A 12,755-nucleotide genomic window follows, 5' to 3' on the forward strand; every position below is an offset into this window, starting at 1 on the left:
ATTGTATGAAATTAGAAATCAACTACAAGAAGACAGCTGGAAAAGTCACAAATATGTGAAGACTAAATAACATACTACTGAATGACTATTGAATCAATGAAAAAATCAAAGGAGAAATCAAAAAATACCTAGAGACAAATAGAAGTGAAAACACAACATACCAAAACTATGAGATGCAGCAAAAGATGTACTAAGGGGGAAGTTTATAGTAATTCAAGCATACCTCAAGTGAGAAAAATAAACAAACACTACACCTAAAAGAACTAGAAAATGAAGAACAAACAAAACCCAAAGTCAGTAGAAGAAAGGAAATAATAAAAATCAGAGCAGAAATAAGTGAAACAGAGCCTAAAAAGACAATAAATAGGATCAACAAAGCTAAGATTTAGTTCTCTGAAAAGTTAAGCAAACCCCAGAAATACAAAGGATTATAAGGGAATATTACAAAAAGCTATACAAAAACAAATTGGGTAACACAGAAGAAACGGATAACTTCTTAGGTTCATACAATGTCCCAAAAACTGAATGGAGAAGACATAGAGAATCTGAGTAGATCAATCACTAGTAAAGAGATTGAAAGAGTAATCAAAAACCTCACAAAAAACGAAAGTCCAGGATCAGTCAGCTTCTCTGGTGAATTCTACCAAACATTATGAGAAGATTTAATAGCTATCCTTCTCAAATTTTCTAAAAAAGTTAAAGAGGAAGGGACATTTCCTAACTCATTTTATGAAGCAAACATTACCCTGATAGCAAAACCAGACAAGGACAACACAAAAAAGGGAAATTAGAGGCCAATATAGCTGATGAACACAGATGCAAAAATCCTCAAAAAAAATAGTAACAAATCGAATACAACACTACATTAAAAGGATTATACACCACAATCAAGTGAGACTTATTCCACAGATGTGAGGATAATTCAACATCCACAAATCAATTAATGTGATACACCACATTAACAAAATGAAGATTAAAAATCACATGATTGGAACTGGCCCCATGGTGGAGTAGTTAAGTTCTCATGCTCCACTTTGGCAGCCAGAAGTTTCACTGGGCTAGATCCTGGGGATGCACCCAGCATTACCCATCAAGTCACGCTGAGGGGACATCCCACATAGCAGAGCCAGAAGGATCTGTGACTAAAATATATACAATTATGTACTGGAGGTCTTTGGAGAGAAGAAGGAAAAAATAACAAAGAAGATCATCAACAGACGTTAGGTCAGGTGCCAATCTTTAAAAAAAAAAAAAAAGAGGTTTGCTTTAAAAAAAAAAATCACATGATCATCTCCTTAGATGCAGAGAAGGCATTTTTCAACATTTATTAATCATTTTTTATAAAAACTCTTGATAAATGGGTACAGAAGAAAGTACCTCAACATAATAAAGGTCATGTATGACAAACTCACAGCTAACATCATACCCAATGGTGAAAAACTGAAAGCTCTCTCTCCAAGAACAATAACAAGACAAGGATGCCCACTCTCACCACTCTTACTCAACATAGTATTGGAGGTGCTAGCCATGGAGCTTAGGCAAGATAAAGAAATAAAATGCATCCAAATTAGAAAGGAAGAAGTAAAAGTGTCACTATTTTTGAATGACGTGCTTTTATATATAGAAAACCCTAAAGAATCTACAAAAACACTATTAGAAATAGTAAATAAATATAGTAAAGTTGCAGGACACAAAATAAGCATACAAAAATAAATTGCATTTCTATACACTAACAAAAAACTAGCAGAAAAAGAAGTCAAGAATACACGGGCCGGCCCGGTGGCAGAGTGGTTAAGTTAGCATGTTCCACTTCTCGGTGGCCCGGGTTTGCCGGTTCGGGTCCCAGGTGCGGACATGGCACCACCTGGTACTCCATGCTGTGGTACGCATCCCGAATATAAGGTAGAGGAAGATGGGCACGGATGTTAGCTCAGGGCCAGGCTTCCTCAGCAAAGAAGAGGAGGACTGGCAGTAGTTAGCTCGAGGCTAATCTTCCTCAAAAAAAAGAAAAAAATCCTATTTACAATCACAAAAAAAAAAGAATAAAAGACTTAGGAACAAATTTAACCAGGGAGGTGAAAGGCTTGTACGTTTAAAACTATAAGACATTGTTGAAAGAAATTGAAGAAGACACAAAGAAATGGAAAGATATTTTGTGATCACAGATTGGAAGAATTAACATAGTTAAAATGTCGATATTACCTAAAGCAATCCACAGATTCAATGCAATCCCAATCAAAATCCAATGACATTTTTCACAGAAATAGAACAAAGAACCCTAAAATTTTTATGGAATAGCAAAAGATGCTGAAAACCAAAGCAAACCTGAGAAAAAAGAACAAAGCTACACGTATCACACTTCCTGATTTCAAAGTATACTACAAAGCTATGGTAATCAAAACAGCATGATACTGGCAGAAACATAAACACACAGAGCAAAGGAACAGAACTGAAAGCCCAGAAATAGACCCACACTCTTATTGATAGCTAGTTTTTGACAAAGGAGCCAAGAACATACAATGGAGAAAGGAAAGTCTATCCAGTAAATCGTGTTGGGAAAACTGGACAGCCTCATGCAAAAAAATGAAAATAGACGATTATCATACAGCATACGTAAAAGTTAACTCAAAATGGATTAAAGAATTGAATGCAAGGCCTGAAACCATAAAACTCTTAGAAAAAAACATAAGGAATATGTCCTTTGACATTGGTCTTAGCAGTATCTTTTTGAAAATGTTTCCTCAGTCAAGGGAAATGAAAGAAATGAATGAATGGGACTACATCAAACTAAAAAGCTTCTGTACAGCAAAGGAAACCATCAACAAACTGAAAGACAATCTACCAATTAGGAGAAGATATTTTCAAATCATATACCCAATAAGGGGTTAATATCCAAATATATAAAAACCTCATACAACTCAAAAACAAACAATCTGATTAAAAAGTGGGCAGAGAATCAGAAGACATATTTCCAAAGAAGATATACAGATGGCAAAAAGGGACTTGAAAAGATGTTCAACATCACTAATTATTAGGGAAATGCAAACCAAAATCACAATCAGTCATCACCTCACATCCGTCAGATGGCCCTTATTAAAAAGTCAAGAAATAACAAGTGTTGGATAGGATGTGGAGAAAAGGGAACACTCATACACTACCGGTGGGAATGCAAACTGGTGCAGCCACTATGGAAAGTAGTGTGGAGATTCCTCAAAAAGTTAAAAATAGAACTACCATATGATCCAGCTATCCCACTTCTGGGTATTTATGAAAAGAATATGAAAACACTAATTCGAAAAGATGTATGCACGCCTATGTTTATTGAAGTATTATTCACAATAGCCAAGACTTGGAAACAGATGAAGTGCTCATCAAGGACAAATGGATAAAAAAGGTGTGGTATATATATGCAGTGGAATACTTCTCAGTCACAAAAAAGATGAAATCTTGCCATTTAAAACAACACAGATAGACCCTGAGGGTATTATGCTAAGCAAGATAAGTGAGACAGAGAAAGACAAATACCACATGATTTCACTCACATGTGGAAGATGAACAAGCATATGAACACATAGATACAGAGAACAGATTGGTGGCGACCTGAGGCAAAGGTTGTGGAGAGAGGGCAAAATGGGTAAAGTGACACAGGTGGATGGTGATGGATGGCAACTAGACTTTTGGCGGTGAACATGATGTAGTCTATACAGAAGTTGAAATATAGTGATGCACACCTGAAACTCAGCTAATGTTATAAACCAATATTACCTCAATAAAAAAAAAAGAATAGTCAAAGAGGTCTTGAAAAACAATAATAAAATTAAAGATCCTATCCCACATATTTCAAGGTATATCATAAAGCTACATTATTCAAGAAAATATGGTATTACAACAGCATAAAGAATCCATAAATAGACCCACATATAGATGGTCAAATAACTTTAACAAAGACATCAAAGAAATTCAGTGAGAATATAAAAATGTTTTCAACAAAAAGTGCTGAAACAACAGAGTATTTATACACTAAAGTAAAACCTCCAGCTCTACCTCTCACTGGAGACAAAAAGTCAATTTGAGATGGATCATAGGCCTAAATGCAAAACCTAAAAGTATAGAGCTAATAGAAGACACCATAGGAGAATATGCCTGCACCTTTTGCATAGGCGAAGATTTCCCTGAGAACTCACAAGAAGTAAATCCATTAAAAATTATAAACTGGACTTCCCTATAACTTACCACTTCCTCTCGGGGCTGGCCCCATGGCCGAGTGGTTAAGTTCTCGCTCTCCACTTTGGCAGCCCAGGGAATCTCCCTTTTGGGTCCTGGGTGTGGATATCACACAGCTCATCAGGCCATGCTGAGGCAGCATCCCACATAGCATAACCAGAGGGTCTCACAACTAGAATATACAACTATGTACTGGGGGACTTTAGGGAGAAGAAACAGAAAAAAGGAAAAAGATTGGCAACAGATGTTAGCTCAGGTGCCAATCTTGAAAAAAACCAACTTCCTCTCTTCAAAAATCGTCATCAAGACAATAAAAAGACAAGCCATAAAATGGGAGATATATTTGCAGCACATACATATGCCCTAGGACTTGTATCCAACATAAATAAAAAAAAAAATCCTCTCAACTCAATGACAAAGAGACAAGCAATCCAATTTTCAAATAGGCAAATGAACAGAGACTTCACAAAAGAAAACTTACACATGATCAATGAGGACATTTTAAAAATGCTCAACACAATTAGTCATCAGGAAAATTAAAAGCAAAATCATAATGAGATGCCACTACACATCTACCAGAAAGACTGAAATCAAAAAGCCTGAAATAAAAAATCAAATGTTGGAAAGGATGCGGAGCAATCAGGCCTCTCTTACATGCGGGTACAAATACAAAATGGCATAAACACTTTGGGAAATTTTTTCAGTTTTCTAAACAGTTAAACATACATCTATCGTATGACACAGCAAATCCACTCTTAGGTATTTATGCAAGAGATATGAAAATATTTGTCCACCAAAAAAATGTGTACAAGAATATTCACTACATACAGTATGATTCTAACTATATGACATTCTGGAAAAGGAATACCTATGGAGACTATAAGAAGATCGATGGTTGTTGGAGTGGGGTGAGGGAAATATGAATAGACAGAGCACAGAGGATTTTTAGGGCTGTGAAAATACTCTGTATGATATTATAATGATGTGTATATATATATCATTAAACATTTGTTCAAACCCATAGAATGTACAAAGTAAACTATTGACTTTGGGTGATTATGATGTATCAGTGTAAGTTCATCCTTGGTAAGAAAAAAAAAGTACCATTTCTGGTAAGTGATGTTGATAATGCAGGAGGCTACACAGCAGGTATCTGTACCTTCCTCTCAATTTCATTGTAAACCTAAAACTGCTCTAAAAAAATAAAGTCTTTGAAAAGAAGGTTCATTGCAGCTCTATAATATCAAAGTCAAAAACAACTCAGATGTTGGGGCTGGCCCCGTGGCCGAGTGGTTGAGTTTGCGCGCTCCACTGCAGGCGGTCCAGTGTTTTGTTGGTTCGAATCCTGGGCGCGGACATGGCACTGCTCGTCAGGCCACGCTGAGGTGGCGTCCCACATGCCACAGCTAGAAGGACCCACAACAAAGAATATACAACTATGTACCGGGGGGCTTTGGGGAGAAAAAGGAAAAAAAATAAAATCTTTAAAAAAAAAAAAAAACAACTCAGATGTTCATCAACAGGGTAAATTAACTGTGGTATATTTATGGAATACTGTATTACTCAGCAACAAAATAATATAAATATCAAGGTGAATGAATGTCAAAAATATTAGACTAAGTGAAGGAAACCAAACACAAAACAAACATAATGTATGATTGCATCTATTTGATATTGTAGAACAGGTAAAGCTAACTTATGGTAGTAACATGATCCCAATGATTTTTTATGAAGTCGTGAGTGATTGGGAAGGAGCACAACTAAAGTTTCTAGAGAGTTGGAAATGTTCTGTCTTTATATGCATTCACCAAAACTGATTGCATGGTATATTAAACCTCTGAGAATTTAACTATGCACAAATATACCTCAAGGGAAGAGTTAAAAATTCTGTCCTCAGAGGAATGTCATGTCTCTTAGACACATGAGTAGTTAAGTCTCTGAATCAAACTCAAGATTACACTTCGGACAGTTAAAAACTGACATTACTTCTAAATTTCATATGGATTTTCCTTCACAGTTTCTTTAACTTTTATCGTTAGCATTTAAATTTATGGGGTTTTTTGTTTTTTGGGGTTTTTAAAAATTTTTTCCTTTTTCTCTCCAAAGCCCCCCGGTACATAGCTGTATATTCTTCGTTGTGGGTCCTTCTAGTTGTGGTATGTGGGATGCTGCCTCAGCGTGGTTTGACGAGCAGTGCCATGTCCGCACCCAGGATTCGAACCAACGAAACACTGGGCCCCCTGCTGCGGAGCGCGCGAACTTAACCACTCGGCCACAGGGCCAGCCCCTAAATTTATGTTTTGAGGGGCTCTAGTATATACTTTATTTCTCCTCTTACCCACCTGGCACCATCTTTTCCCAAATACTTGCATTTGGAGCATACTGAACATGACACAGGAACCATTAAGCAAAGTTATTTCCAGATGTAGCAACAAGATTAAATTTATATCTTCTTCTCTGAATATAGACTTCAGGGAACTGCAGAAACCTCACTCATAGCTCCTATTCCATGACATCATCTTCTATTGTAAGGATTTTACATTTTCCTTATAGTTTAATTCAACAGCTTTATCAATATGTTAAGACATTTTGGCACTGGCCACACAATAGTAAGACGTCTTTATCCTCAAGTGCTAGTGAAACAGAAACATTTGTCAATTTTGATACAATTATGTAGGTGGCACATTGACAAAAAATACATTGAGTGGGGCATGATTCCTTTTATTAAGATGAAGAATAATAGGGAGAGTGGAAGAGTTTGTGATATTTGAATCTGATTTAAAAAGTATGAGTAGCATTAACTGAAATTTCTGTAGAAAATTCATAGCATGGAAAGGCAGATGGAATAGGCATTTGAGTGTATTTGTGGCACATTATATGATTGTTGGAGTATAGGCCAGCTTGTAAAGGAGAAAATAATCCAAAAGACAATTTTAATCCCAATTGTTAAAAATCTGTGGCTTCCATGCTTATAAATGTTCCCTGGTGAGTAATGACTTTTTGCTCTTTTCAAATTCTGTTCCTATCGAGTTTACCTACTATCCATTTGAAAAGGGGCAGAATAGTCTTATAATTTTTATAATGGCCACATAGTAAAATGCTATTTCTTTCATATATGTTTGCATTTTCATAGCTCCACACAAAAAAGCAGACATACAAACACACACACATGCACATATCACTGATAATGGATTTTAGATTAGTGGTGATTAGTACCCATGACAGACTTTGAGACTTAATTGCACCTGCCCCCAGCCTCTCAAAATTAAACTTCACCAAAACGTGTATCCCTGCCCTATGGCAAAATAGTCTTGTGCTAATGGTCTCAGGTGGATTGTAGGCGAATATATCCTCAGAATTTATCATGACAACTATCAGAAGGTTCAATCTGTCGTAATATACAACACATGTGCCAGAAAACAATGCTGTATTTCAGGTGCTTGCCACTCCCCATTACGAAATTTTGAGGAAAGAGAATGCCTGAACCCGTAACATAGGCAGCAGTTTCCTGAATAAGCCACTTATCTATGGAATATTGACTATTATCTAGAATGTCTATGAAGGAAGCAATCATTTCTGACTTGCTCAACATTTTATAACAGTGCCTGGCTCTTAGTTTACATTCCAGAAATATTTATGATTATATTGGAAAAAATGAATGTTGACAAATAAGTACACAGCTATGTCCAAAACGCCTCTCATCACTGTTTTCTTCAGTCATCTTCCAAAATCTGAAGATATTTTCGTCATCTATATTATTCCACACTGTTATTCCCGTCATGGTATCCTTTTCCTTTTCTATGCATCTGCCTTCATTCCTCCCCAAACCTTCCACTGTGCCATTGAGATCTCCTGTTCCATGATTAATAAACTCACCTATATCCTCAAATTATTTATACAACATTTTCTATACCTCCTAGAATTAAGTGAATTGAGACTCTCCCCTGAAGACACTGTTTCATCCACAACTCCCTTATGAGAAAATAACTCCAGCCTCAATATTTCAGAATGTGAGAATTGAACCAATGGCTTTATTCTACTTCTAGGTCGTTCTTCCCTCCACTCTTATTTTAAAAATACATAGATTCATTTGAAGCTCATGTCATTTGGCTGAGCAACCATCTAGGCTGGTATTCCCCACAGAATGGTCCTCAACAGCAGGCATCACAATTACTTACAGTGTTATTTAAAATGCCCATTCCAGGTACAATCAGATGTTTTAAACCAGAAATTCTGAATATTAAACCCAAGAATCTTAATTTTTAACAAGTACATCATGTGACTCTTATGAATTCTAAAGTTTTAGGAACTTTGTTCCTTTCTTTCATGCTGCTGTCATTTACTAGAATCATAACCTCTCTCCCTCTCATTCATATACATTTTGGAATCAGGCTCAGTTTTCCTCTATACCAAAGACTATGGTATCATTCCAGCCTACATCAAAATTAGGCTGAATTTTGAATATGCCAGCGTCCCTGTTTCCATCTCCAGAGTAGTTACCACCTCTCATCACTATGTCCACACCACGAACCTAGTCATCCTCCAAAGCTGCTTCAGCTCTGCAATCCTAAAGCAAGATGCCACAAAATGACCTTCTGTCCCTTTTCCTATTCATTATTCTCTTTATTCCTTACAACTGAGCAGAAGGATAACAAAATGATTTTACAAGTATTATTCTCTTATAGACAGTGAGAAATTATGTTACATCCTCACAGTAATTGTTCTGATATTATTTCTGACCTGTCTAGTGTTGGTCTGAGTTATTTAATACTCTTTTACTTTTGCAAACAGAAATTCAAATTTAGAAAATTTTTATATGAGATCTCTAAATGAGAAATAAGTGGTACAGTTCATCAGTACAGAAAAATGGGAGGGAATAGAGCCTGATCCTAGTTTTATCTATACATGAAATAGGCATCAGTATATGGGAAGAACCTGACAATTGAATACAATTGGTTAGACAATCTATACAAGAGAGTCAACAATTTATATTCTTGTGTTAGTGAAACAAACTAAAGTAGTGGAAACTTATAAGCAATAGTTAAAAAAGTAGCAATAGATAAATCTTTGGTAGATGATAGTCAAAAGTCAAAAAGTGTGTAGCATGGTCATCAGCCCTAGGCAGGAGTTGAAGAAGAAGTCTCTCTCCATTAAGGTAATAAATTAAAAGTACTTTGATCAATATCTGTATCCACCATTTGACCATAAGCTCCATGATGTTGATGATTTCATATGTCCTATCTACCATTCCTATTAGATGCCTAATAGGAAACAGATAAATATTTACAAGGTAAATAAATGGAAATTGAATTTGATGTTTTAAAAAAGCCATTTGATCACAAAAGACACTCAGAATGAAGAAAACGACACAAATCTATTCCTATAATTGAGGGTGCAGAATATCAGGGCTCAAACAAGGAAACTTGGACACATGATCTTAGAGCAGCAGCACCAGGGAGCAGTAAGTGTGGACTTCTACTTGGCAAACACTTCTGCACTGGATAGTTTTAGGCACATTACACAACAGTGGTGGTCATACTGAGGCAAAGAGGTAGAAGTAACTCAGAACCAAGACCCACTAGAGTGTCAGAGTACAGAAGATTTTCTTAACTTGTCTCTGTCTTAAAACATTTGGAGCCTTGTTGTCAATAGACATTTGGATGAAAGTACTGGATGTGCATGGAGGAAAAATAGAATGAAAAAAGAAAGGGAAAGGCATGAAACATATTATTTGGTCATTTATTTTGCAAGTTTTTGTTTCTTTTGTTCCCCCAATTCAACTGTTTTACATGTTAAGACAATGTTAAGACGATGTTAAGACAATGACTATTAAATATATTTATTTCCATACCATACTGTGCCTAAATCAGCACCATGAAGAAAGTAAAGGCCTAACCAATGATTGATGAAAGGAACTGAAATCTCAGCTTGAACAAAACACAGCTCTTTCTCTCCTACTTCAGGGTTAGGGGGTATATCTTCAACTTTTTGTGATGACATTATTTTTCTACTCAGGTTAGGAAACAGATCAACATGTGTCAACCTCTAGAGTTACTCTGGGAATCCCAAGTCTTCCTCCCCAGTCTCATTAGTGCCCCCTTTACCTCCTTGTTCCTTAGAGTGTAGATGAGTGGGTTAAAAGTTGGGGTTACAACAGTGTAGAAAAGAGTGAGAAACTTGCCCCATTCGTGAGCATAATGATTCTTGGGTTGAAGATAGACAGCTGTAACAGTGCCATAGAAGAGGGACAGCACAAGAAGGTGAGAAGCACAGGTGCCAAATGCTTTCTTCTGTCCTGTAGTTGACTTTATTCTCAGTACAACCTTAGCAATAGCACCATAGGAGGAAAGGATAACGATCAAGGGCACCACCAGAAGAATAATACTGGCTACAGACATCTGGATTTCATTGTAGGTGGTGTCTGCACTGGAGGCCTGAATCAGGGCTGGGACTTCACATACAATGTCATCCACCCTCTGGAGGGAGCAGAAGGGTAACTGGAGAGTAGCAGGTGACTGGATCAGAGACTGAAACAGGCCAGTTCCCCATGCAAGAATAGCCAACTGCAGACAAAGTTTTGGATGCATGACAGTGGTATATTGCAGTGGATGGCACACTGCCACACAGCGGTCCACAGCCATGACCATAAGAAGGACACATTCAGTGGCCCCAAGCCACAAGAAGACATAGAGTTGAAAGGCACAGCCAATATAGCTGATGGTCTTCTCTGGACTCCAGAAATTAACCAACATCTGTGGAACACAGCTGCTAGTGAAACAGAGATCTAGCAGGGAAAGGTTGGAAAGAAAGAAATACATTGGGATGTGGAGTTTTGGATCCTTCAAGGAGACAAGAATTATGACCATATTTCCTGCAATAGTCAAGCCATAAAAGATCAGAATTACGCAAAAAAGTATCTTTTCTAAATATGGCTTGTCAGAGAAGCCCAGGAGGATGAAATCACTGTGGCTGTTATTACAAATTGTGATCATAATCTTCTGGGTAATCACCTCTTTGAGAAATGATTCAAAAAAGCCTGTGATGTTTCCAATACAGAGACAAGAAGAGGACACTATGACTTATTTGATTCCTTTGTACTCAAGGATGTTATTTTTATTTCCTATATTTTGAGAAAAAGATACAAGATTTAGTGACTTGTTTTAATCTTGTTATAATCTTGTTTGATACTCACCATTCATTTTCTCTATTTTTCTCTTCCTCTCTCAGATCTTCTTCATATTTTATATCTGATTAGAGCTATGCATTATAAATATTATGTAAAATATACATTAAACACCTATGAGCAAAAATTGCTTTGCAAAATATTATGAAATCATTCCATCTTTGCTCTCAAAGATGGCACATTTACCGTATTATCACATAGTTTTTTATATAAATTACTGTTCCATGCATATTATTTTTCTGTTTTTCTCTACTCGTTTTGTTCTCTTATTTTTCTGTGTCTTTGTATCTCAATTTATCTGAATACATTTCTCCCATGTTTCTCCTTCTCCCTTTCATCTCCCCTATCCCTCAATCTCTTTTCCTCTTCTCTTTTCTTTCTCCCTTTCTCTTCTTCATTCCTTCTTTCCACCTTCTCTATTGATTTCTAAGCTTGAATTCTTCCTCACCACCTTGTGCTATGTGATCTTAAAAAAGACTTAAACATTTTGTTCTTATTTTAGTTTTCCCTTAGATTGTCTATTTGGAAAAGGTAGGAAAAGCATAGAAACTACCTATGGTTGTTGGAGGAACCAAATATGAACACACAAAGAAATTACTAAAAAAATAATTCCTGGCTCATAGTAACTGTTCAGTGTATGTTAGCTATAATTATCATGATCATCTCATGGTCATGAGGATGATACTATTCAAATGATTCTTCCAGGTGCAAAACACCAAAATTTACAAGCAAAGTGTTGCAGAGAAATTCATTTGGAGAAATGAAATATTATATGTCTACAATCTCCTTTGCAAAAGAATTGAAAAGTAATTATATTTCCCACCATTATAAATTATCCATCTTTATATTATAGAGCAGGAATATCTCTATTTACTGTCCTTTTCTTCCCATAAAACATGAGATTACAAAAAAAAATTGGAGAATGTACTATCTATATTCATCTTTCCAGTAGATCAAAGAAATTTAAGGAAATTTTTTTTTTACCCAATCGTTGGCATATTTTCTTAACATGGTAAAGCAAAGTGGCAACCTAGTTCCTTTTTCCTTCTTCTGTCTCAATTCTCTTCCATGGTTGTTGTATTTTTTCGAACTCTGTACTCTGTTGCTTCACTTTTCTGCTTCTCTGTTCCCAACCAATTTTTCTATTTGTGTAGCATGACAAAATCTGTTGGCTCTTCAAGTTGGTTTATGTAGCACTTTTCACTTTCCAAGTTTTTTTTTAATTTACAATGAGCTTTTGCCGATAGAGTCACTGAAGGAAAATAATCAATGTTAATGGTTTGAAACAGATTTTATAAATCTATGTCCTCCACTGACTTATTTGACTGAAAATGTTTCCAAGAAATTT

At 36.2% G+C, this 12,755-nt stretch overlaps 1 protein-coding gene across 1 annotated transcript; it reads right to left on the reverse strand.

The window, feature by feature from the left end:
* Nucleotides 1–10,262: 10,262 nt before the first annotated feature.
* LOC124227455 (olfactory receptor 2H2-like) lies at nt 10,263–11,216 on the reverse strand. The gene has a single exon (XM_046641489.1). It carries the CDS (start codon nt 11,214–11,216, stop codon nt 10,263–10,265), a length of 954 nt encoding a protein of 317 aa, XP_046497445.1.
* Nucleotides 11,217–12,755: the final 1,539 nt, after the last annotated feature.

This window comes from Equus quagga, chromosome 15 (assembly GCF_021613505.1).
Source record: "Equus quagga isolate Etosha38 chromosome 15, UCLA_HA_Equagga_1.0, whole genome shotgun sequence".
Classification (NCBI taxonomy): Eukaryota; Metazoa; Chordata; class Mammalia; order Perissodactyla; family Equidae; genus Equus; species Equus quagga.

Excerpts from the sequence above, each read along its gene's own strand:
- LOC124227455 (XM_046641489.1), bottom strand. The coding sequence starts at position 11,216 with ATGATCACAATTTGTAATAACAGCCACAGTGATTTCATCCTCCTGGGC.